The sequence below is a fragment of the Arvicanthis niloticus genome, chromosome 22, assembly GCF_011762505.2.
Source record: "Arvicanthis niloticus isolate mArvNil1 chromosome 22, mArvNil1.pat.X, whole genome shotgun sequence".
Lineage (NCBI taxonomy): Eukaryota > Metazoa > Chordata > Mammalia > Rodentia > Muridae > Arvicanthis > Arvicanthis niloticus.
In genome coordinates, this window is record NC_133429.1 from 1,116,910 (window position 1) to 1,140,841 (window position 23,932).

General features: G+C 56.3%; 3 protein-coding genes and 1 long non-coding RNA gene across 4 annotated transcripts; 2 read left to right on the top strand and 2 right to left on the bottom strand.

Moving 5' to 3' along the window:
* Position 1: 1 nt before the first annotated feature.
* Positions 2-2,738, bottom strand: Smim44 (small integral membrane protein 44). Its single transcript, XM_076919268.1, has 2 exons — positions 967-2,738; positions 2-767 (listed from the first exon to the last, which is right to left on the bottom strand). Exons 1-2 carry the CDS (start codon positions 1,265-1,267, stop codon positions 565-567), a joined length of 504 nt encoding a protein of 167 aa, XP_076775383.1. The 5' UTR covers positions 1,268-2,738; the 3' UTR covers positions 2-564.
* Positions 2,739-2,889: 151 nt separating this feature from the next.
* Dohh (deoxyhypusine hydroxylase) lies at positions 2,890-7,910 on the bottom strand. Its single transcript, XM_076919266.1, has 5 exons — positions 7,749-7,910; positions 5,321-5,649; positions 4,866-4,942; positions 3,872-4,112; positions 2,890-3,668 (listed from the first exon to the last, which is right to left on the bottom strand). Exons 2-5 carry the CDS (start codon positions 5,592-5,594, stop codon positions 3,352-3,354), a joined length of 909 nt encoding a protein of 302 aa, XP_076775381.1. The 5' UTR covers positions 5,595-5,649; positions 7,749-7,910; the 3' UTR covers positions 2,890-3,351.
* A 30-nt stretch (positions 7,911-7,940) lies between these two features.
* LOC143435784 (uncharacterized) lies at positions 7,941-11,701 on the top strand. Its single transcript, XR_013106194.1, has 4 exons — positions 7,941-9,672; positions 10,636-10,901; positions 11,249-11,307; positions 11,490-11,701. It is a non-coding gene; the product is annotated as an uncharacterized LOC143435784 (long non-coding RNA).
* Positions 11,702-12,956: 1,255 nt separating this feature from the next.
* Fzr1 (fizzy and cell division cycle 20 related 1) lies at positions 12,957-23,840 on the top strand. The gene is made up of 14 exons (XM_076919264.1): positions 12,957-13,180; positions 19,392-19,502; positions 19,641-19,766; positions 19,855-19,918; positions 20,044-20,171; positions 20,329-20,411; positions 20,506-20,689; positions 20,802-20,867; positions 21,379-21,481; positions 21,557-21,741; positions 22,022-22,255; positions 22,501-22,605; positions 22,986-23,078; positions 23,181-23,840. The coding sequence occupies exons 2-14, from the start codon at positions 19,434-19,436 to the stop codon at positions 23,220-23,222; spliced, it is 1,482 nt and encodes a 493-aa protein (XP_076775379.1). The 5' UTR covers positions 12,957-13,180; positions 19,392-19,433; the 3' UTR covers positions 23,223-23,840.
* The last annotated feature ends 92 nt before the right edge of the window (positions 23,841-23,932 follow it).

Genomic DNA, 23,932 nt, shown 5'->3' on the forward strand with positions numbered 1-23,932 from the left:
ATAGTCAGATAAGCTTTTAATTTGTATGTGAATTTGGCCTCACTTGTTTCTCCTCTCACAAACACCTGATGCAAAAGGAGTCTGTGTGGGGAATTAGCCATAATGAAAAATGTTGCAGGCAAGACAGCCAGGGCGGTTACACAGAGAAACCCCGTCTTGAAAAACCAAAAAAGAAACAAACAAACAAACAAAGAAAATGTCAGGGCTTCAGGCTGGCCCAGCCTTGTAGGAGACCCTGGGCTTGGTCCTCTGCATCACAGAAGTCAGGTAGAGTGGCCCAGACCTGTCATCCCAGCATTCAGGAGGTGGTGACTGGAGGATCAGGAGTTCAAGGTCATCCTCTGCTATATATCAGGCTTGCCTGGGCTACATGACAACCAAGTCTTAATAAACTGGAAGTGGAGTCTGCAATCAGAGCACTCCAGCCTAGGCGGGGGAGTTTTGTGTTTCAGCCCAGCCAAACCCTGTGTTGTACACAGACATGTCACATACACAGGTGGCCCAACTCAGGCAGAGAGAACTGCCGGGCCCACCAACGGTGCACGGTGCTGCTGCTCCTCCTGGTCATTCCCGCCGCCAAAAGTTGGTTTGCACCGGCGGGTCCCTGAAGGCGATGGAAGTGCGGCGAGGAGCATGGGCGGGGTCGTCCTCCCCACGCCAGGCCAGGGCCAGCTGAAGATCCAGCTCTTCCAGGTCCTCTGCGGCCAAGCTGGCCCGCAGCTCCCGGGGACCTTCCTCCTGGTCAGGCTTAGGGCCAAAGGCCCAGTCTGCAGGGAAAGGTGGCTGGTGAGGGCGTGACTGGCCACCCGGAACCCTGACCGAGCCCACCGCTCGCCAGACCTTGGCCACGCCCATCCCATGGTCCGACGTGGCCACGCCTCCCGTCGGCCTGACCCTGGCCTGGAGCTCCATCCCATGCCACCCGTGACCCCAGCCCAGGATGAATTAGGCAGGAATGTGGCTCACCAGCCAGGTCATGAGCTAAATCTTTGATGAGGTGGCCAACGATGGCGTAGGCCACGGCCACCACCAGGACAGCGGCCATCAGCAGATACAGGGCATAGCGAGGCAGACGGATGGCGTCCAGCGCAGGCGGCCGGTACTCCTCATACATCGGAGGGGCTGGGCTCCAGTCCTCGGCCTCTCTTTCATCCACTGACGCTGCCATGGCTGGGACACCTTCAACAGGAGCCCGAGGGAGGTGACCCACACACACGGGAGTATTAGAGGATGAGCTAAAAGGATTAGGACGGCTCCTCCAGGCCATCTGTCCCGATCAGTGGTGAATCCCTGGTCCCCTCGCTAGAAGTGACGCTTGCATCCAGTTCTCTGCCCAGGCACAGGCGCAGGCGCAGGCTAGGCAGAGGGCTGTCCCGTGCCAAGCTCCAGGACAGCCGGGAGCCTGGTACTCTGCAGGGGGCTCATGCCCGAGCGATGGGGGGTCAGAATGGGGACTGTGCAGGGTGGACAGGGTGGGTGGGACCCAAGGGTAGCTGCAGGCAAAGTGAACTCTGCTCACGGGCGTCCTCTAGCGGCCCCTGGGGGAGGACAGGGTGTAGAGTAAGTGGGTCCAGTGGCGTCTTGCTAGGCCCTAGGATGGAGACCTGAGAGGTTCTACAAAGTGGCAACCTGAGCACTCTGGGAGAGGCGGTTCTCATTCCAGCTCTGAGCGCTCTGGGAGACGGGTTCAAATCCCAGCTCTGAGGGTTGCTCCGTGCTGCGGCTGTCCCAGCTCTGCTGGGGTAGATTTCCTTACATAGCAAGGGGTTGGTCATCGCAGAACAGCTGAGCCCATGTACACTGCCTCTGGCTTCAAGTGTTCAGTCATCCCAAACAGGGCCAGCATTCGGGGCCAGCAGGGCACTGCTGGAGTGGACACCAGACGGTGGTCTTTGCAGTCTGTAACACGAGTTTCATGTCCAAAGAATATGAGGCACAGGAGGGACAGGGGACTGGAGGTGCAGTGAGAACTAAAAAGGGCCAGGCCAAGAAAGAGCACAGCCAGGGGTCAAGGAGGGGTCATGTGAGGGTGGTGCTCCCAGGAGGAGGAAGATCTGCCAGGTCAGGTGGTGTGAGGGAAGGTGGGGAAGGCATGTGAATTTGGCTAGCCTGGGCTATTTTTTTTAAGCTGGACATGATTCCCACCTGCTGTCACAGAGGCAGTGAGGGAGCAAGACTCATTGTTTACTACCCTTCAGGTTGGAGTTCAAGGCCAGACGGCTACATGAGACCCAGCCTTGTTGGTCGATTCTCAGGCCTGCATGTGTAAAGGACACGCTTAGCTCAGGCCAAGGTTCTCATCTTGCAGCTGTGAGGACCTGAACTCACATCCCCAGAATCTATGGGAAAGCCAGGCATGGTGGTCACAGCTGTAACTCCAGCACTGGGGGACTGAAACAGGAGGATGACCCTTGGTAAGTGCTCCGGGTTCAGTGAGAGATGCCTCAAGTAAGTAATAAGTAAACCAACCTAGTATATCAAAAGTACCCGGGAGTTACCCATGCCAACCATGGTGGCAAGGACACAAGTCAGACCCACTTTGGAACAGTGTGGAGCCCAGCTTGGTGCAGGCACAACAGTCACCTGCCCTTCCTGGGGAAGAGCACAGAAGGCAGGGAAGGGCAGGCGCCACCACCAGGTGACATCACGTGCATGGGTTTGACACTTGGGTCCCGGGTCTTGGAAGCTGGGATAGATGGCTGTGGGCTTCTGGGTTCTGTGTCAAAAACATTTATGGATGAGATGGATGGGTCCAGGGACCTGGGTGTCCCAGCTAGCATGGAATTATGGGAGCCTGGATGGGAATCCACACTATGTACCACTGAACCTGTTCCTCTGTGACCCCCCGCAAAGGCCACATCACTGTTCCTACACAGCAGGAGCCAGCACTTGTGAAAAATAACTTATTTTATTCATGCAATACCCAGGGGCTGGCTTGCACTCCATACACCCGACCCAGGTCCCACAACCTTCCCAACACCTTCCTTTTTTTTTTTTTTTTTTGGTTTTTCGAGACAGGGTTTCTCTGTGTAGCCCTGGCTGTCCTGGATCTCACTCTGTAGACCAGGCTGGCCTCGAACTCAGAAATCCGCCTGCCTCTGCCTCCCAAGTGCTGGGATCAAAGGCGTGCGCCACCACCGCCCGGCTTCCCAACAGCTTCCTAAGCTGGGTCATTCCCAATGCTTGCCACCTTCCACGCTGCCATCTGTGCTGGTGTGCAGGGCACCAGGTGGCACTGCCCAGCAAGGCAGGTACAAAGGGAAGAGTGGGAAACAAGGCCCCTCAGCTGCTCAGCTCCCTAAATCTGGATGGGAGGCACAAGCAGCAGAGCCACACAGTACACGGGGCGGGTTAGGGTGGCGGCCGCAGTCGCTCCAGCCCGTCTGCATACTGGAAGTCCTGGCCGTTCTCGTACTCATACATGTCCAGGGCTACCTCGCAGCTCTCCCGCACCACTCGCTCAGGGTCCGTGATGTGCTCCCGCAGTGCAGCCAGGCAGGCAGGCCTGGCGATGGCACCCAGGGCCTCTGCGCACTCGTGTCGTACCATGGGGCTCTCAGTGGTCCGTGCCAACGTGGCTGCCAGCTCAGACACGGCCGCCTCGTGCTGCAGCTGACCCAGCACATAGCCCACCTCGTGGCGGAAGAGCGCGCTGCCACAGCGCAGGCCTGTGAGGCAAGGACAGAGGACAGGTAAGGACAGCTAGCAGGAAGGGGTGGGACCCAGCAAGACCACTATGGTCAGACGCCCAGCGCAAGTCCCCAGGGTGTGTGGGGGCACCTGGATGGGGAGAAGGTGGCCCTGGGAGTCACAGCTGCCCCTCAGGTTGCAAAAGAGATCACCCAGGGCCAAGGCTAGGGTCCAACCTCACCTTCAGCCAGGGCCAGGGCAGCCTCCTTGCCACCCACATTGCGCAGGGCAAACATGGCACGGTACCGCTCAAAGAGTGGCCGCCCCTCATCCAACAGGGCCTCCCGCAGCCGCCCCACATCCTGCTCCACCGCAGGGGGTGCTGGGTCCACTGAGAGGTAGGGTCCGGTCCATGTGGCCTCCTCCGGATGCTGCTGCAGCCACTCTAGACGGCCGACGGCAAGCTGGCATGTCTCAGCCACCTGCAAATAGACAGAGGCAGCTCTGGGTCCCGATGCTGGGGACATGGGGTGCGTGTCTTCCCCATTCTCCTAGACTTATGGCTGAACCAGGCATAGTGGCTTCAGGGTGGATATACCAGAGTGGTGTGAGCAGGCCCTGGGGATGGGTGGAGACTGGGGGAACACAGAGCAATTTGTGCAAAGGCCCTGGGGCTGGACATCACAGGAAAAGCAAGGGCTGTGAGAAGCAGGAAAGAAGGGGAAGGCAGGGACACACTGGTGCCCGGAGCCCACACGCTAGGACAAAGCCAGACATCAGAGGTGAGCCCAGCAGCCACGGGTGCAGTGACAGATGGACCTGCACAGCGCACCCTCCCACACCAGAATTCTACTCAGCTATACAGAGGAGCAAGGCTCCCACAGTTCAGCACAGACCAACCTTTGGAACGTGTTCAGTGAGACACAGACTCTGTGACAGCAATGTACAGGACAGAGGGGTCCAAGGGTAGAAAGGACACTCGTGGATGCAGTGTGGGCAAGGGGAAGAGCCACATAGGTCACAGGCATCAGCAGTGAACAGACAACGGTAGAAGTCAAATTCTCAGGGCTGGGGACCCAGAGCTGTGGGGACACCCTACAGGTGGCCCTGCCCACCTGCCCCCGCCTTCACCTGCTCCATCTCTAGAGTACCCTTTTCCAGGAGGTTGCCCTGGCAACCAGACATGGCTTGTAGAGCTTGTCCTGGCAGAGATGGGCCAGTTAGAGTTTCCTCACCTCGACTACTGGGTCGGTAGAATACTGCCTCAGGAGGCCTAGAACTTCCAGGTTACCGATTGCCCCCAGGGCTTCCCCTGCAGAAACAAATCAGTAGAAAGGAGCTTGCTTGATGCCCAATACCTTACTGGTCTCCCAGGCCACAGCTGGGCCTACAGCTACCCACCCCAGCCAGTGCCCCTGGGCAGAGTGAGAAGTCATCACTAGACCAGACTGGCAAACCGAGCAGACTTTGAGCCAAAAGGGACAGCGTGTGCCAAGGCCCCGAAGCCACGAACAGGCTGACATGGGATCCAGCTCAGAAGCCAAAACTCTGCTGCTGGGACATGAGTGCCCCTCCCCCAGTCTGCTGTTCACAGGCCCGTCTAGCTCCCATCTTCAGGCCCTCCCTGCAGCTGCACCCAGCTGTGTCCCAGAGCCACAGCTGGATATACCACTGAGCCGTCCTTACTCACCTGCCTCATGACGAACCATGGGCTCCTGGCTCGTGTCCTGCAGCACGCCCACCAGCACAGGGACGGCCCGCGGGTCCCTCATCTGGCCCAGGCAGTAGGCTAGCTCGTGCTTCAGAAGTGCAGAGCTGTCCTCAAAGCCCCGGCTGATCCAGGCGATCGCATCGGGACCCCCAAGTCCCCGCAGCGTAAACAGGGCCCGGAAGCGGGCCTGCAGGGGCTGCTTGGAATCCACTAAGATCTTCCCTATGGCAGCTACCTCCTGTTCCGTGACCATGGCGGCAGCCTCCTCAGCATGTGATCTACAGGGCCGGGTTCTTGGCAGTAGGAACCTGTTGTAGAAAAAGGAGAAAGGGAAGCCCCATGCTATGGCACACACCTGTATACCTGCCATTCAAGCCCTGGGATGCTGAGGCAGGAGAACCCCTGAGTTTTAAGCCACAGAACTTTCTCCACATCCAGCACCCTCCACCAAGTGGGGCTGAGGGGCAGTGTTGGGGTCCACACTAGTCCCTGTTCGGGCGCCAAAAATGTCGCGGCCCGAGCAAAATGTTGAGGCCCGGGCTGCCCCACGTTGGGCGCCAAAATAATGTTGAGGTCCACACTAGTCCCTGTTCGGGCGCCAAAAATGTCGAGGCCCGGGCCGCTCCACGTTGGGCGCCAAAATAATGTTGGGGTCCACACTAGCCCCACGGGGCAGCCAAAAACGTCGCAGCCCAGGCAAAATGTTGAGGCCCGGGCCAACCCATGTTTGGGCGGCCACTGTATCCTGGCCCAAGCTGCTGCTCCGGTCTGCGGTCGGGGTTCAGCAAGAGCGAGGGTGAGGGCAGACTCTACCTAATGTCTGATGTGTCTGATTCTCTCTCTATAGTCTGATTCTGATCTGTTCTGTCTCTGCCTTTTATATGTCTCACTTCTAAGCCACGCCTCTAAGTTATACCTTTAATCATGCCCTTAGGTCTTGTCTCTAACTCTGATCTCTATACTTCTAAATCATACTCTTAAGTCACACACCTTTAATCTCACGCACCTTTAATCTCAAGGTATCTAAACCAAGATTATCGGAGTGTGCTCAGCTGTTGTAGGCTATTGTAATCCAAGTCTCATGTCAGGGTATATGGCTCAAGATGGCTGCAAAGCTGATAGCCGCCTTCTGCTAAAAGTCAGCCCCCAACAGGGTGGGCACTCTTCCTGGCCATCTTGGTCATTGGCTTCACAGTCCAGAACAGTCCATGCTTTCTGCTGTGCAGTTCAAGTAAGTTACTTTCTGTCTCTGGGCCTCAGGCTCAATGTCTTCTCCCCTGTGTGTCACGAGCTCCACACAATGCCCAGAGAGGCAAGAGCAGAAGCCAGGCCCCGGGCATGCAGATCTAGCCCTGAATCATGCTCCCTGTCGGGAGGCTGGTCCTGGAGGATCTCCCCACCCCCAGTGACCTCACCTCCTGGGACTCAACCCTGGAACTGAGAACAGGCACCTTCAGGACAGCTTAGACGGCAGATCTAGAAACTCTTGTCAGTTGCAAAATGGATCTCATCCCTGCCTAGGGTCATCTCCACAGCACCACACTACTGGAGGCTCCCTGTGGGACACACTTCACCCCTCCCCTCCTCCCCGCTCCTGCCTTTGCACATTTTACCCCCTGCATGGACCCAGAGATGCAGGACAACACACCCACACAGGTGTTTTCCTTCACGGATGAATTAACATGGAACCGGACGGCGTCGGATAGAGGAGGGGCGGCCCCTGTAGCCATGTAGACACCAGCAAAGACTGCAGCAGATGCACATGTAACAAACTGGACTGACAGGCTGTGGCAAGCTCAAGGCATTCCGGGCTCCGCCGCCACCCAGCGGTCCCTGGGTTTAATGAGGCAGGTGTGGCGGCCTCACCTCTGATGTCCATCATAGGACAGTCACATCTTGGAAATGGACTTAACCAGCACACACGAAGCAGGCCCACGGGAGCTGGCAGCCATTGCGTGGCTCCACCTCCCGACTCACCCAGAGCAACAACAGAGGAGACCAAGGATCTCGTGGGTCCGAGAGTGCTGCTCTAGGGCTGGGGCCTCCCGCTAATTCAAAAGGCTGCAGGCTGGGCAGGCCCGGGAAGCAGATGGTGGAGCAGGAGGATGACCGGTCCCAGGAGACCCTGTCTCCAAGTACTTAAGCTCAGTGGTCAAACGCGGGCCCGGCCTGCACGAAGCCCCGGCTCAGCCCAGCATCCGGCGACACCCGCCAGGCCGCAAGCCTGTCAGTTACGCACGAGGTGGAGGAGGCTAGGGGCTAGCCTGGGCTACATGATATCCCGTGTCAAATCAAATACCCAAGTAAAGGGGGCAAAGTCGTCCAATTCCGCATAGGAAGGCCTGGCGGCGCCCCGGGGTCCCTCAAGGCGGAAGTCCCCGGGTGGGGCACTTCCGACGCTGCTTACGGTGCTTGCGGCTGCAGGGACTCCTATGAGCTCCGCACACTCCGGACAGGTCAAAGCGGGTCGCAGCCACAGCGTGGAGAACAAGTCAGCGGACGCGCCGCGAGCATCGTCCCCTGGATGCCGCCATTTGACGGCCACGTGACACGTCGGGCGGAACCATCGCCGCGACTAGGGGTGTCCACACACGGACCGATATGGCGTGAGTTCCGGTCTTGCTCCGGAAGAAGTCCTTCCGACTGCCCCCATAGAGAAAATGGTTTGATCCTATTCAAAGAGCAACAGCGACCGATCTGAACAGCGCATGCGCAGGGCCTAGTGGGCGTGGGTATGTTCTAGGGGGCGTGGCCAATGGTCTCTGGGACCAAAACAAATGGAGAAAAAGAAATAGGAGATAAAATAGGGGTTCCGAGAAAGCTCAGCGGTGAGGGCACTTGCAGTCAATTTGAGGAGATGAGTTCGATCCTGGGGCTCTACAGGATATATGGCAGTGACATGACCATAAAATCGAAGTTTAAAATCTTAAATATATGTGTGTGGAAATGTGAAGTTCCTTAGTTTTATAATGATTTACTTTATGTGCGTTGGTGTTTTGCCTGGATGTGTGTCTCTGTGAGGGCGTCAGATACCCTGGAACTGGAGTCACAGAGAGTTGTGAGTCACCATGTGGGTCCTCTGGAAGACTACAATCAGCCACTGACCATGTCTCCAGCCCATTAGTACATAATTATGTAAATTTAATTTATGGTAATAACAATGTTTTAAAATGAACATTAGACTGGGAATGAATTTTTAAAACATTTTATTACTGGGCACACTGCCTCACGTCTTTAAATCCCAACACTCAGGAGGCAGAGGCAGGTGGAGCTCTCTGTGAGATCGAGGCCAGGTCTACACAGCAAGTTCCAGCCAGGAGTACACAGTGAAAACATGCCTTAAATATAAGTGACAATCATGTCCACTCTGTGCTGCTCTTTACCAGGCCCTCCACGGCCCAGCAGTGTGGGTGGGGACAATGGAGCTGACACTGCTGGGCCCAGTACACTGTAGCTGTCTTGGACACACCAGAAGAGGGCATCGGATTCTATTACAGATGGTTGTGAGCCACCATGTGGTTTCTGGGAATTGAACTCAGGACCTCAGGAAGAGCAGTCAGTGCTCTTAACCACTGAGCCATCTCTCCAGCCCTGGATGTTTGTTTTTGAGACCAGCATCTTGCTCTGCAGCCCAGGGCTGGCCTCCAACATGGGACACTGCCTCCTGAGTTCTGGGAGCACAGACCACAACCGTCCACATACATCCTGTGGGCTCTACAAGTTGGCTTCCCCAGGTGAGGTGGTGTGTGTGGAGACAGGAGGATGCCAGGAACACACTGGCCCACCAGCCTGCTCCAATGGGTGAGCCCTAGGTTGAGTGAGAGACCAGGTCTCAAAACATAAGAGGGAAAGTGATTGAGGACGATGCACACACACACACACACACGCACACACACAGACACACAGGCACACACGGACACACACAGACACACACACGCACACACACACAGACACACACGCACACACGGACACACACACACACACACACACACACACGGACACACGCACATGCACACACACACACACACACAGCTGCAGATAACGGACCGCACTGTCACCCTGGCAAGCCTGCCATGGGGCACAACTCTGATGCGTGTTTACATGAAGCTTCAGGAAAGGTTGTCATCGCAGTAGTGGATGGCAGGATCGATCGGGCGATATCAGGTGTGACCCAGCCCACATACCAGTCAGTAGAGAAGGGCTGGCCCCGGGGTGCAGGAAGCAGATATGAATTCAGACCTTGGCGTGCTGCCAAGGCTACCCCGGGAGGAACTGAGAGCAGAGAACACTGCCCAGGACCCAGCAGCCATGACTTCCCTTCAGCCCCTAAGGTTGGTTACCTAGCAGTGATTAGCGCGCAGCCACATCACTCCTGTCTTTGAAAGTACAAGACTGGCTTCTGTTAGCCGGGCAGTGGTGGCGCATGCCTTTAATCCCAGCACTTGGGAGGCAGAGGCCGGCGGATTTCTGAGTTCGAGGCCAGCCTGGTCTACAGAGTGAGTTCCAGCACAGCCGGGACTACACAGAGAAACCCTGTCTTGAAAAACCAAAAGAAAAAACCAGACAAGAGTGGGGTTTTTCTTGTTGAAATGAACGCTCCTGCCTCAGGGCCCTGGCTGTGGGATAACAAGCCCGAGTCACTGAGATTGGCTGTTTGGCTCTGTTGTCATTTTGTTACATTTATGGGTGGATCACATATGGCAAGGGGCCATGTGCACAAGTCAGCCCCTCCTTCCACCATGTGCGTTCTGAGAATCAAACTCAGGTCCCTTAGCTTGGTGGCAAGCCTTTGTTTGCTTGCTCAGTCATCTTGCCGGCCCCATGACTTGAACTCTGAGCTCCTGTCTCGTGTTTGCAAGGCAGGCGTGTTATCCATACGCCAAGCCCATGCCTCCAATTTTTATAAATTCTTTCATCTATGCTTTGACAACAGAGCCAGGTGGAGTAGGGCTGTGGGCCTCTGTAGCCCAGACAAGGCCGGCCTGTAGCTATGCATGTGCTGAGGTCTGTCAGCTCAGACTCCAGGCAGCCCAGGGCTGGAGTAGGGGCCTGCAGGTGCTCTGCAAGTCACTACATGGGGGCATCTTCTCTGCACCCCCAGCAGGCTGGTGCAGGCTTCTCCACTACCACACCCAGTTCTGTCTTCTCCAGACCCAGGGACCAGACTTTTCTGCCCTGCCCCCCATCAGTTATGCCAAGTTAATCAAACTTAATAATAAAATTTAGCAAAGGAATAGATTAATAAACTTCGCTATATCATCAAAATACTTTTCAGTCTTTGTTCTCTTTTAAAGGGTTGGTATGTGTGCGTCTGCATGAGTTTGTGTGGAACACATTTGTGCAGTAGCATCAGAGACCAGAGAAGGCATCAGATTCCCCTGGAGTTATGGACGGTTGTGAGTCACCACATGGCTGTTGGGAGTTGAACCCAGGTCCTCTGCAAGAGCTGGTGCTACAATCTCTGAGCCATTTGTCCAGCCCATGTGGAGCTCCTGATCCTCCTGACTCCTGCCCCGCTGCTGGGCTGACAGGGAGCCCCACCCTCCAGATCTGTGCGGAGGTAATGGAGTAAGGGTAAAGGTCCAGGTAAGGGCCCAGACCTGGCCTAAAAGTGCATTTTAATTAATTTTTTGGTGGGTGCTAAGCATAGGATCTCATTCATGTTGGGCAAACACTATTTACTATCTGCTCCAGTATTTCCAGTTATATTATTTGAAATCTTTAAATGTACAATGCCCCTGTGGAGGCCAACTAAAGAGGAGTCCATTCTCTCCTTCCTCCACATGCCCTGGGGACCAAACTCAACATTTCAGGCTTGGCAGAAAATACCTTTACCAGCGCCTTCATTATTTATTTTGAGTCAGGATCTCCCTGAACACCCTAACTTCTCACCTGAACCTCCTCCAGCCTCTGGCACCCATGAATCTATTTCCCATCTCTGGACAATTCCTGTCAAAGTTCACAAGGTAGGTGTGGCACTTTGTGTCTGGCCCTCTCACTGAGCAGTGTCCTTTTGGGTCTCTCTGCTTCGTAACCCATTAGATCCCTGGCCTTTTTCATGTTTCATGGCTGTTATGTTCCACTGCTTGTTACCTTCTCCAGAGGGTGGGCACTAGATTGTGAATGAGGGGCATCCATGTTCCTATAGGATACTCTGAGTGGTGGCTGCACTTGCAGAGGCCTGGTCTTGAGTCATGGCTGTCCATTCCGGTTTCTGAACAGCTGCCAGCCACTCTCGTTGGCTATGGGTATCACAGCCTGCCCGGTAAGGAGAATGGCCCAACCTCCCCCGAAGCCTGGTGGTATGATTTGTTTTGTTTTGGCATTATGTTGGACTTGAGTGGACCCCACAGGAAGAACGCTGAGGCGCAGGAAACCTGAGACTGGGATTGTTGTTTGTGCAGACACCAGAGGTCCTTTAGACAACCCGTTCCTGAGATGTCCACTGAGCTCAGCCCAAAGCTCACCCTTTGCCCTATATGTATTTAATTTTTAAAAAATTCTATTTGTGCCTGTCGGTGGTGGCGCACGCCTTTTGATCCCAGCTCTTGGGAAGCAGAGGCAGGCGGATCTCTGAGTTTGATGCCAGCCTGGTCTGCAGAGCAAGTTCCAGGACAGCCCGGGCTACACTGAGAGACCCCAACTGGAAAAACCAAAAAGAACCCCAAACAGCAGCAACAAAACCTAACCCTATTTGTTTAGTGTGTGTCATTTAGGCAGGGGCTGGCACAGGCGTGTGCCCGTGGGATGGTCAGAGTTACACCTTGGGGGAGTCGGCTCTCGCCCTCTACCAAGTGGCTCTGCGTATTGAAGTCGGCTCCAGTTGGCTGAGCTGCAATCACTCTACCTTTTACATCTTGAGGTTTAGTTCCAGCGGTTATCATTTGGGCGTCTGGGGGTAGCCAGAGGCATGGTAAATATTTTTTGAGGCTGGGGGTAGGTGTCTCATAGTCATTCTAGCAAGGCGGAAGTTGAGGCTGGAGGACTGGAGAGGTATCTCGAAAAATTAAAACAATAAATGCACAGTGAGTAACCAGCAGCGTCCGCACGCTGGGCTCCGTCCATGGCGTAGTCACCTGACTGTAGAGTGAATCATAGCTTCAGGGAGACGCGCCCCATTTCTTCCCCAAACAGGAGCCACGCCTTCCTGGGCGCCCAGTTACTCGTGGGTTGGTTTTTTTTTTTTTCCCCTTTCAGCCTCGGTCTCCAGCTTCCCGAACTGCTCTTCCCACCACGGTTGCCCCGGGCAACGAGTGCCGCCTCGCTTCCTGTATTGATTTAAATCCTGAAGGACGTCCCATACTCCCGAGCTGCTCTGCGCTGGGGCGCGCAGGCGCAGCTGTACAGGGTGGGCGCGAGCACGGCAAGGGTGGGCGTGTCTAGGGGGCGTGCCCTCAAGGAACAAGGGCAGAGGTGGTGCGGGGGCGTGTCCCAGGGGAGGTGTTGGTGACTCAAGGGGCGTGGCTAAAGCCCAGGGCGCAGGGGGTTGGCGGGGAGAGCTGTGCGTGGTGGGCGGTAAGCGTGGCTGAGGGTGTGGCTTGTCACGGAAAAACCACGGCGGCGTTAGGGGGAGGGTCAGGGGGCGTGGCTTAGGCGCGGTGATGCGCAGGGCGGCGGGGCCGGTCGCGGGCACGCGCGCGGCCTGCGGGACAGACTGGGGGAGGGAGTCGGGTTGCCGCTGAGTGCCGCCATATTAGCGACCGCGGAGGCCGGGGGATTCCCGTGAGCGGCGGCGGCGGCGGCGGGGCCTGGCGCAGCGGCGGGGACTCGAACGGGCGAGGCGTGTTCCTGGGACCGGCGGGAACCGGCGGGAGCCGGCTGGCGACCGGAGCGAGGCAGGTGAGGACACGGGTGACTCGGGGACCCGCCCCCCAGCCGACCCCTTCCTTCTCAGGGACTCCAGTGCCGCCTGACCCTGAACCCCACATCCCAGCGACCTCCAGCTCGGGCCCCGACCCCGCCAGCTCTCAGAGTCTGTCCGAGTCCTCCATCCCCGGAGCTCTGCTCTGAGCCGTGCTCCCCCCGAACCCAGGGCACACCCGTGCTGCGCCCCTGAGCCCCAGAATGCAAACCCACCTCCCAGGTGAGGCCCTGCGTCACCTCAACCCTGAGTCCCCTCAGCCGGCAACTTCACCTTGACCTCACCCTGTCCATCACAGCAGTCATCCCCAGAGCCTTGTTCTGCACACAGCAATGTACAAACCCAAAGCATTCCACGTGTTGCTACTCAGGTCAGGCTCCTTGCACCCCCAAATCCAGGTCACCAAAACCATACAATGCAGATGAGGTTCTGAATCAGATCCCAGAGTGACCTGCCCCCAGTGACCTCACCCTGTCATCACCACTCTGTATTCTTTTGAGCCGTGTACCCCCAAATTTAGGGCATTCTGCCCCATGCTGATCACTCAAGACTCAACAACTGCAAACCAGTCATCTGCACCCTATTGACTTTATTTATTTATTTTTTTTTACTTTATTGATGTAAATCCCCCTGCCTCAGACACTCCCTACATCCAAACTGGGCTCTTAGTCAACCTCCAGAAGCCAGGAGTCACATCCGACATTCCCCCAGTGGAAGAGGTTGTAGAATAAATTTGCCATATAACACCCAGTGGTTCAGTCTCATCTCAGGGGAGACATGGTCAGAAACCACAGACATTCTGTTCCCAAACCCACCACATGCCCTCAAATCTGAACCTCCACTCTGTCTCCAAATGCAAGCCCAGGTCCCTCCATCCTCTGCCCCTGACCCAAAGCCATTGTCCCCTACAAAGCCCTCAAATCACCCTACAACTTCACTTGTGTCCGGCTGTAAGCCTGCCCCTGACCCCTGTAGAGGTACTGCCTTCTTACCATGCTCCCCAAACTCACTTAGTTGAGGTACGCCCCCTGTGTAACAGGTGACCTCATCCTCTGGCTCTTCCTGCAGTGTGGATGGGTGTGACCCCCGTGGTGAAGGTCCTCCCAGAACGGAGAACACCTCTGGCTCTCAGGGAGCTGGGATGGAAAGTGTTGTATATATTAATGGGTCTCAGGTGTGGGTTTGGTGCTTGAGTAATTTAGCCCATGGCTTACGGGTCACTGGCTTGTTCAATGGTGTCTTCTCTTTGCTTCCTTCGGATAGAGGGTCAGGAGCTAAGTATGGGCTGCAGGAGTCTTGGTGTGTTTGCTTTCCTGGTTCTGGGCATGGAGCCTAAGGCCTTTGCTCATGCTTAGAAGAGAGAGGCCACCAAGGAGCCGCGCCCCAGCCCCTCACCGGGAGATTCTAGGCAGGGGCTCCACCCCTGACCACGCCCATAGCCTCTTTACCTTTAAAATTTGTTCTTAAAAATAAATGTATGTGGGTACTGGGCAGTAGTGGTTCATGTAAAGGCAGAGGCAGGCAGATTTCGGAGTTCAAGGCTAACCTGGTCTACAGAGTGAGTTCCAGGACAGCCAGGGCTACACAGAGAAACCCTGTCTTGAAAAAAACAGAACAAAAAAATGATGTGTGGCTTTTTTGTTTGTTATTTTTATATGTATGGGTATTTTTCCTGCACGTATGTCTGGGTACCACATGTGTGCCTGATGCTGGTAGAGACTGGAAGAGGACGTCAGATCCCCTGGAACTGAAGTTAAAGACACTTGTGAGCTGCTGTGTAGGTGCTGGGAATTGAACTCTTGTTCTCTGAAAGAGCAGCCAGTGCTCTTCTTAACCACTGAGCCGACTCTCCAGCCCTAAGCTGTGTTTATTTTTATGTATATGTGTGTATCTGCTTGTCTATATGTTTGCCGCAGGCGGGCAGCACCCACAGAAGCCCAGGGGTGCCGTGTCCTACACCTGGGGGTACGGGTGCTTCTGAGTCACTTAGGATGGGTGCTGGGAACCAAACCTGTGCTCCTGGCACATGGTCTTTATGGCTGAGCCATCTCTCCAGCCCCATTTATTATTTTAAAACCATTTGGGTGTGTGTGTGTGTGTTTCTAGATTTCTTAGGCAGGATCTGACTCTGGGTTTGGACTGCAGAGACTTTAGTTCTGGGTTATGTAGAAGGAGTGGGATCTGCGGTCTTCTGAAGTCCTGTGAAGATCTGAGAAGAGGGGCTTGGAATTTTAGAAATTGGCAAATCCTGGGACCTGGGCTGTCTCCTGTGACCCTGAGTGCTGTGTGGGGAGCAGTGCAGAGCCTCTGCTGCCTCCTTGTGGCGGGTTCCTGCCCCACAGCCAAGGTCCGGTCAGTATCCCTCTGCCTCAGCCTGCTACTTGGAGCTTGGCTTTGCTTCCTTCATTTAGCTATTAGGTTCAGTCTGTGGCCCCACACCTCAAAGCTGTAAATTTTTGGTTGGCTGATTTGTTTTGAGACACGGTCTCTCTGTAGCCCTGGCTGTCCTGGAACTCACTCTGTAGACCAGGCTGGCCTTCCAACTTGCAGAGATCTGACTGTCTCTGTCTTCCAAGTGCTGGGCTCAAAAGCATGCATCATCGCTGCCCAACTTGTAGGGGTTTTTGTTTTGGTCTCAAGATTTATTTTTTATTTCTAGTGTGTGTGTGTCTGTGTGTCTATCTGTGTGTAGGAGGCTGAGGCCAGAGAGGACGTTGGACGCTCTGGAGCTGGATTTAGAAGTGGCCCTCCACCACAGCAGGGTGTGCTGACTCAGCACTGTCTGTCTCCGCACCGTGTGTGCATACATGCGTTCCTGCGTCAGAGGGAAGCTGCAGGGGTGAACTCTCCATCCACCTCCTGGGTCCCTAGGCTGCAGCTCAGTCAGGCCTTGTAGGCTTGGCTGCATTTGCCTTCTGAACCTTCTCACCAGCTGGTTTTTCTATGTTCATGGGATAATGTGGTCATCACCTGTATCTAGTTCTAGTTCACTCTCCTGGGTGCCACCCCAGCCTCCAGGGCCTAGGAACCTACTTCTGACCTGACTGAGAAGCTTCTTGCCATGGTGTCCCTGGTCCATATCACTGGAGGCTGGAGATGGATACAGGTTTTAGTCATCTGCTCTGCCCTGGGCTGTAGCTAAGTCCCCTCATCCCCCATTCCAGTACTCCCATCCCCAAGGTGGCACACATAAAAACAAGATTACATATATGTTACTCTTAGTGACTTGTTCCTTCCCAGCCCATCCCTAGTGATGGCAGTGACAGGACCCAGGACACCACACAGAGATGTGCATTGCAGTACCCACAGGGGACAGAGCCCTTGTGCCTGCCATAGGAACCTGGGGACATAGTGTGCGAGGCGTTGACACACAGTGGCACACATGAATGATGCACTGGTCACATAGAGACCAGTGGCGGGGGTCTCTCCCCACAGGCTAGGGCACTAGACTCCCTTTGGCCAGCTCTGAAGGATGTGATGGTCACCTGGAAGCTGCCTGGCTAGGATAGGTTGAGACCTGGATGAAGGTGTGTGCATGCATACCGGGGGTGTTCTTGCACCCTGGGCCCCAGACTGAGTGAGATGACTTGGTTAGACTGCAGACACCTGGTCCTTGGCTGATGGGAGCTGTCAGGTCTCCCTCTGCTAGTCTCCCATGAGTGGAAGGTGGCTGTCGCCAGCCATGCTAGGGAAGAGGAGGGTAAAAAGCCTGTGCTTTTGCTGTGGGCCTGGGTAGGGGTAGGGCCAGGGTGGCAGGGGCAGCTGGCCCCTAACATTGGGGTCCCTTGAGCAGTCTCTGTTGCCCTCCCTGGGAGTGCTCCTGACTGTGGGAACATGCATGCCTGTTGGGACTCAAGGAGCTCCTGAAATGGAGTGGGTAGAGGCCAGGTGCAGCTCTGCACCCTGCAGGGCCCATCAAGCCCCACAGAAAGTAACAGGGCCCTGCAGCACACTTAACCCACACATGGCTGCAGGTGGGAGCTCCTCTTCCGTTCCTTGACACACAAGCTGTGGGGACCAGTTTTTCACGCTCTGTGGCCCCTGGAGGGCGTGACCAGTGGTTGGAGGCCAGATGAGCTGACTGTGCCTTCTTGGAGCTTCCTGGTGGCAGGAGGCAGAGGGCCTTCCTGTGTCTAGTGCCAAGTAATAGGATGGGTGCACAACAGAGACGGGTGGCTGGGCCCTGGCTCCCGATAGCGCAGTCTGGGGCAGGCACAGACGATGGCCTTCACTCCCGAGTGTGCTTGGGCCTGGCTGGGCACCGAGCACTGTTAGGTGTCTGAGCACCCTGTGACACCTCAGGTGAGGTCCCAGAGGAGACTGACACACACAGCAGGAAAGTGTACAACCCCGCCTTCTTGAAGGCCCTGTCCTCCCAGAGTTAGCGTCTCACCTATAGTGTCAAGGTGACACATCGGAATAGGTCCCCAGCCTGTGTGTTTTTCAGGTGTCAACAATCTGGCCTTGAGCTAGTGTGCCTGAGGGTGGACTTGAACCTCTGATCTTCCAGGGATCCCAGCCCAGGGAGCTGAGGAGGGAGGGTCACAAGCTCCAGAGCAGCCTGAGATACACAGTAAGAGCCTGTCTCAAGGACAGTGGATGGCTAGAGTGGGGATGGAGTGGTGGCCATGGTCCCTCTCGTGGAGCCCACACAGTGTAGGCTGGACACGATGTTCTCCGTGTCACATTAGTACGTGTGCTCATCCATTCCTGCCCTCTTCCCCTTGAGCCTGCAGCTCTGCAGGGCTCTGTGTGGAGTCATCACCTCAGGTGAACATCTAGGAGTGCAGTTCTTTGTTTGTTTGTTTGTTTGTTTGTTTGTTTTAAAGATTTATTCATCTATTTAATGTAAGTGAACACACTGTCCCTGTCTTCAGACACAGCAGAAGAGGGCATCGGATCCCATTACAGGTGGTTGTGAGCCACCGTGTGGTTGCTGGGAATTGAACTCAGGACCTCTGGAAGAGCAGTCAGTGCTCATAATCACTGAGCCGTCTCTCCAGCCCCATAGTGTTGTATCCTGTATCTATAGACACTCAGTAAGCATCTGAGTTTAGCTGCACAGCTGTTAACAAACGCTGACTTCTCTGTCTTGGAAACCCGTCTCTCAGGCCTGGCCACTAAAGGCTCTTAGCTGCTCAGCCATCTCTGCAGTCCGAGGAGTGCAGTTCTTGAGTCACACAATTCTCTGACTGTTGAAGGGACCGGGGCTGGAGAAGGTGCTGGGCTCCAGGGTGGCTGGAGAGCTGGCGCTGAATGACTACAAAGCTTCAGTGTGGGGAAGGGAAGGTGGAAGGTTCTAGAGAAGGAATGCTGGAGCCCATCTCCTGCTTCTCCTTCGCGTGGGTCTCTGTAGTCAGTGATTCAACCTTGGGTAGAGGGGGGGCTCACGGCTCATGCCAGAAGGGGTCTGTGGTGGCGATGGGGCGCATGTGTACGTACTCACTCATGCACTCATGCTGTAGTGGGGGGCAGGTAGCAGGGGGAAGAAGCTGAAGCCATGGAGCCTGAGCTGGGCACTGTGTGCTGCCCCGAGGCTGTGCTATCACACAGTGGCTATGGTCTCTGCTGTGGCTGACCTTGCCCTCCCATCTCAAGTGTAAGCTGTCTGCATGAGCACCAGAGACCACAGGTCACAGTCGCTCCTGTTGCTGAAGGAGTCCCAGGCCCCCCCGAGTCGTGACTGGGCACTGGCCTCACCTCCCTCTAGGGACTGAGCCTCACCACACATACAGCATGATGGGCTGGCCTGGGACTCTCAGAACCAGGATGGAACCCACTAGCCACCCACCCACATCCCCCCTTTGCAGGGCACATTACCACCTTCCTAAGGGATGCTTGGCTCCAGTGATATGATCACTGGATATATATGGTGACATATACCAAAGGCAGGAAAAGCAAGATTTCAGGGTTATCCTTGGCTAAGCCTGGAGGGTTAAAGGGTTGGAGACCAGCATAAGTTCTTGTCTCAAAAACAAGATTTATAAGTCAGGCAGTACTGGCTGAACCCAGCACTCAGGAGGCAGAGTTCAAGGCCAGCCTGTCTCCAGAGCAGAGTCCAGGACAGCCAGGCCTACACAGAGAAGCCCTGTCTCAAAACAACATAGATTTACAAAAGAGCCCAGCCTGTCTTTCCTCATTGTTGTGTCCCAGAGGCCTGGACTGTCATGTGCTTCTGTTCATCCACAGGCTGCCCTCGGCTGCGGGCCCCGCCCCGCCCGCCCGCCCGCCATGGACCAGGACTATGAGCGAAGGCTCCTGCGACAGATCATCATCCAGAATGAGAACACGGTGCCATGTGTGAGTGACAGGAGCTGTCCTATCAAGTCCCTAGAACCGTCACCTGTAGACCCTGGCGCCGTCCACAGCGGCGCTGAACATGGGCTGGGGGACTTGCGTGCCATTTGTCACCCCCACTAAATCCCAAACCCCTCCCAGGTCTCAGAGATTCGGAGAACCCTGACACCAGCCAACTCCCCAGTGTCCTCGCCCAGCAAGCACGGTGACCGCTTCATCCCCTCGCGGGCTGGGGCTAACTGGAGTGTCAACTTCCACAGGATCAATGTGAGTCCGGGGCAGGGCCTGGGCCTGCGGCCCTGAGGAGAGCGCAGCCTCACACTGTGCTGCCCTCTCACCCGCTCCTCTCCCATAGGAAAATGAGAAGTCCCCCAGCCAGAACCGCAAAGCCAAGGACGCTACCTCTGACAATGGCAAAGGTGAGGGGTCGGTTCCACCCTTTGCCACACATCCCTGGCAGCTAGTCTGGCCTTCCATGCCCTGCCTCTGCAGGTCCCACTCAGCTGAGACACCCCCCACACACACTTGCACCCTGCCCTTGCAGATGGCCTGGCTTACTCTGCACTGCTGAAGAATGAACTACTGGGCGCTGGCATTGAGAAGGTGCAGGATCCCCAGACGGAGGATCGCAGGCTACAGCCGTCCACCCCAGAGCACAAGGGGCTCTTTACGGTGAGCCGGGTGGCACCCAGTGGCCTGCAAGGTCGCAGCGCTGTGGGACCTGTTCTATCCCTTCTGTGGCTTCCACCACATCTGTGTTAGCTTTGGGGTGCTCATGGTTCCCCCTTCATGAGCATAGGAGCCACTCAAGCCCATGTCCTGCCCCCAGTATTCCCTCAGCAGCAAGCGCTCGAGTCCAGACGATGGCAATGACGTGTCCCCATACTCCTTATCCCCTGTCAGCAACAAAAGGTGAGCCGGGGCTGGGTTCCCAAGTGCCCGCAGGCTGGTGGTGGGGACATGGGGGTCTAGGGCAGCAGCGAGCAGCGGCCTGCTGTCCTCACAGTCAGAAGCTGCTGCGGTCCCCACGGAAGCCCACGCGCAAGATCTCCAAGATTCCCTTCAAGGTGCTGGACGCGCCCGAGCTCCAGGACGATTTCTACCTCAACCTGGTGGACTGGTCCTCCCTCAACGTGCTCAGCGTGGGGCTGGGCACCTGCGTGTACCTGTGGAGCGCGTGCACCAGCCAGGTGGGCGCCAGTGTAGCACGGGCCGAGGCTGTCGGGATACCCAGAAGGGAGGGGACAGAGGGCTAAGGGGACACGGTCCATCTGCCTCTCACTCTTAACCTCCTGCCAACAGGTGACCCGGCTCTGTGACCTCTCTGTAGAAGGGGACTCAGTGACTTCCGTGGGCTGGTCTGAGCGGGTGAGTGCAGAGGGCTCTCCCCACAGGAGGGGAGGGCAGAGATGCTTAGTTTCCCTCGTGCTGCCCAGGTGCACACTGTCAAGCCTCAGCCTTCTTTTGGGGACTGCTGCTCCTGCTGCTGCGGCTGCTCCTGCTGCTGCGGCTGCTCCTGCTGCTGCGGCTGCTCCTGCTGCAGCTTGGCCGCTGGGATGGAAGTGTGCCCCAGCTGGAGTGGTAGTGGCCGAGTGGTGACACACTGTCACTTTTTTTGGCCCAGGGGACTCCACTGCTGGAAAACACTGGGGAGGGCTTAAGCAAAGCAGTTTATAGAAGCAGCCAGAGGCTGAGGCTGGAGGATTACCCTTAGTTTGAGGTCAGCCTGGACTATATTTTGAGTGTGTGGCTAGCCTGGAATACAGAGTAAGTCCTTGTTTTAAAAAGCAAAACAACAAAATGAGCTTACAGAGATAGCCCTGGGTGTCTATGGAGGATGTGATGGGTGAGCGTCTCACGTGGCCACACTGTCACCTAGGGGAATCTGGTCGCCGTTGGCACACACAAAGGCTTCGTGCAGATCTGGGATGCCGGTGCCGGGAAGAAACTGTCCACCCTGGAGGGCCACACAGCACGAGTGGGTGAGGACCCTGCCCAGCTCTGCCTTGGGACACAGCCTCCAACCAGGCCAGGGCTAACCTGTTGCCACCCTGTAGGGGCGCTGGCCTGGAATGCTGACCAGTTGTCATCTGGTAGCCGTGACCGCATGATCCTACAGCGGGATATCCGCACACCACCCCTGCAGTCAGAGCGGCGGCTGCAGGGCCACCGGCAAGAAGTGTGTGGCCTAAAGTGGTCCACTGACCACCAGCTACTCGCCTCAGGAGGCAATGACAACAAGGTGTGGTTGAATCACCCTGTGCTCCCCCAGGAGGCTAGCTGCCTGTCCCTGTGGGTCACCTCAGCTGGGTGACCCATAGAACCTGATGCCCCAAGGGAAGGGGTGGTTTTAGAAGGTGCACAAGTATTGGAAACTCATATCCCTGGGGTCATCTTGAGGACCCTTTCTCTAAAGCTGTCCTGAAGGTGTGCACATGTCCCTGGGTTGTGCATGCCTTGTGTTCTGGCCCCTGGTCCCTGGGTGGATCTGTGTCACAGCCCTGCCCCGGCCTGCCCTGCAGCTGCTCGTGTGGAACCACTCAAGCCTCAGTCCTGTGCAGCAGTACACGGAGCACCTGGCAGCCGTGAAGGCTATTGCCTGGTCCCCACACCAGCATGGACTACTGGCATCTGGTGGTGGCACAGCTGACCGCTGTATCCGGTTCTGGAACACTCTGACAGGCCAGCCACTGCAGTGCATTGACACAGGCTCACAAGTATGCAACCTAGCCTGGTCCAAGCACGCCAACGAGCTAGTAAGTGCACTGTGGCCGTGGGGGGAGGTGAAGAGACAGCCCAGCCCAGAGAGCACTGAGCCCCTGGGAGCATGAGGGGGGGCCTACCACCTGTGTGGACTGTGTGATGCCAGCTCAGGCTGCAGGAATAGGCAGTGCATCCTGGTCAGTCCCATCTGTGAGGCACCAGGATGCCATTGAGGGAAGCCCACAGGGCAGGGAATCCCCAGGTCCTCTGCAGCCCTGATGCCTAACCCTTCCCCTAGGTGAGCACACATGGCTACTCACAGAACCAGATCCTTGTGTGGAAGTACCCGTCCCTTACACAGGTGGCCAAGCTCACTGGCCACTCGTATCGTGTCCTCTACCTGGTGAGTCGCTGTCACTGCCTGCATCCTGGGGCTCCCTGTGGCTTACTGGGAGGGTCAAAGAACATTACGCCAGCCTTCCTGCTGTCTGCAAAGCCACCACTAACAAACCAGTGTGTCACCAACTTGGGAAGTGAGAGAATCCTAGCCACCAGACCTCACTCAACAGGGCACAAAGCCTCCTTACAGCACGCGTTTCAGTGTCCCCTGTCCTGCCAAGTGTGGGAACCCAGGGATCAGGCTAAGCACCACAGGGGCCTAGTGTGTCCTGTGCTCTGGCCCAGGGTCCATGTCCTCTGGCACCTGCCTGGCTTCTGCTTGGGTCCCAGAAGCCTACCTGTTGCGACTGGAAAATAGCTAGTGCCCTTCTGTCCCTTGTATAGGCCATGTCCCCTGATGGGGAGGCCATCGTCACTGGAGCTGGGGATGAGACCCTGCGGTTCTGGAATGTCTTCAGCAAAACCCGCTCTACAAAGGTAACATGGCTGGGTGGTGTGTCCATGCTTGCCCACCTGCATTTGCACCCTGGGCTCGCCTAGCACCCTGGCACAGCCAGTCACTTCAATCCCTGTTCCCAGGAGTCTGTGTCTGTGCTCAACCTCTTCACCCGGATCCGATAGACCCGCAGGCGGGACGTGCAGCCCCACGGGCAGAGATGGAGTAGCCAGCATGCATGGGCCCTGCTGTACCTGCCGTCCCCAGAGCCATCTGGCGGGCGGGAACCGGGCCAGAGACCCCAGAGTCTCATTAAATGCCTCCTTGTGAGCTGTGGATCCAGTATCTGGGACGGGAACACGGGGACCCTCAGCCGGACGGACACTTGCGACCTGTTACCACTGCCCAAGCCATATTGGACACCACTGAACAGGAGGCTGAGGGCCCATCAAACCCCCAAACCCAGTGGGACCTGGGACGAGAGCCATGGTGTCCCTCCCTGCAGCCACCCCAGCTACACCCAAGCCAGAACATCCTGGGAGGAGCTGGCAGTGACCTGTGACATTCTAATTGCAGTGCCACCCTGTGTCTGTGTGTGCTCCTCCTGTAACCCCTTCCTGTGGGTGTCAGCCCTGTCCCCAGCCAGCTGCTTTGTCTGCCTTGTCCGCCTCTTGGCCTTCTTTAAGCTTCCCAGGCCTCCCTGTCTTCCGACCCCATTTCTACTGCCCCTCCTCCCTGGGGAGCCCCAGTGTGGTGGCAGTGGCCTATGGTGTGTGCATGTGTGTATATATGTATTTGTGACACCTTGGGGTCTGTCTCCTGTGTTTTGTTGCCTTGTTCCAAAAATGCTACTGGCTGGAGAAGCCACCGGAACACAGGTTGGCTGACTTCAGGC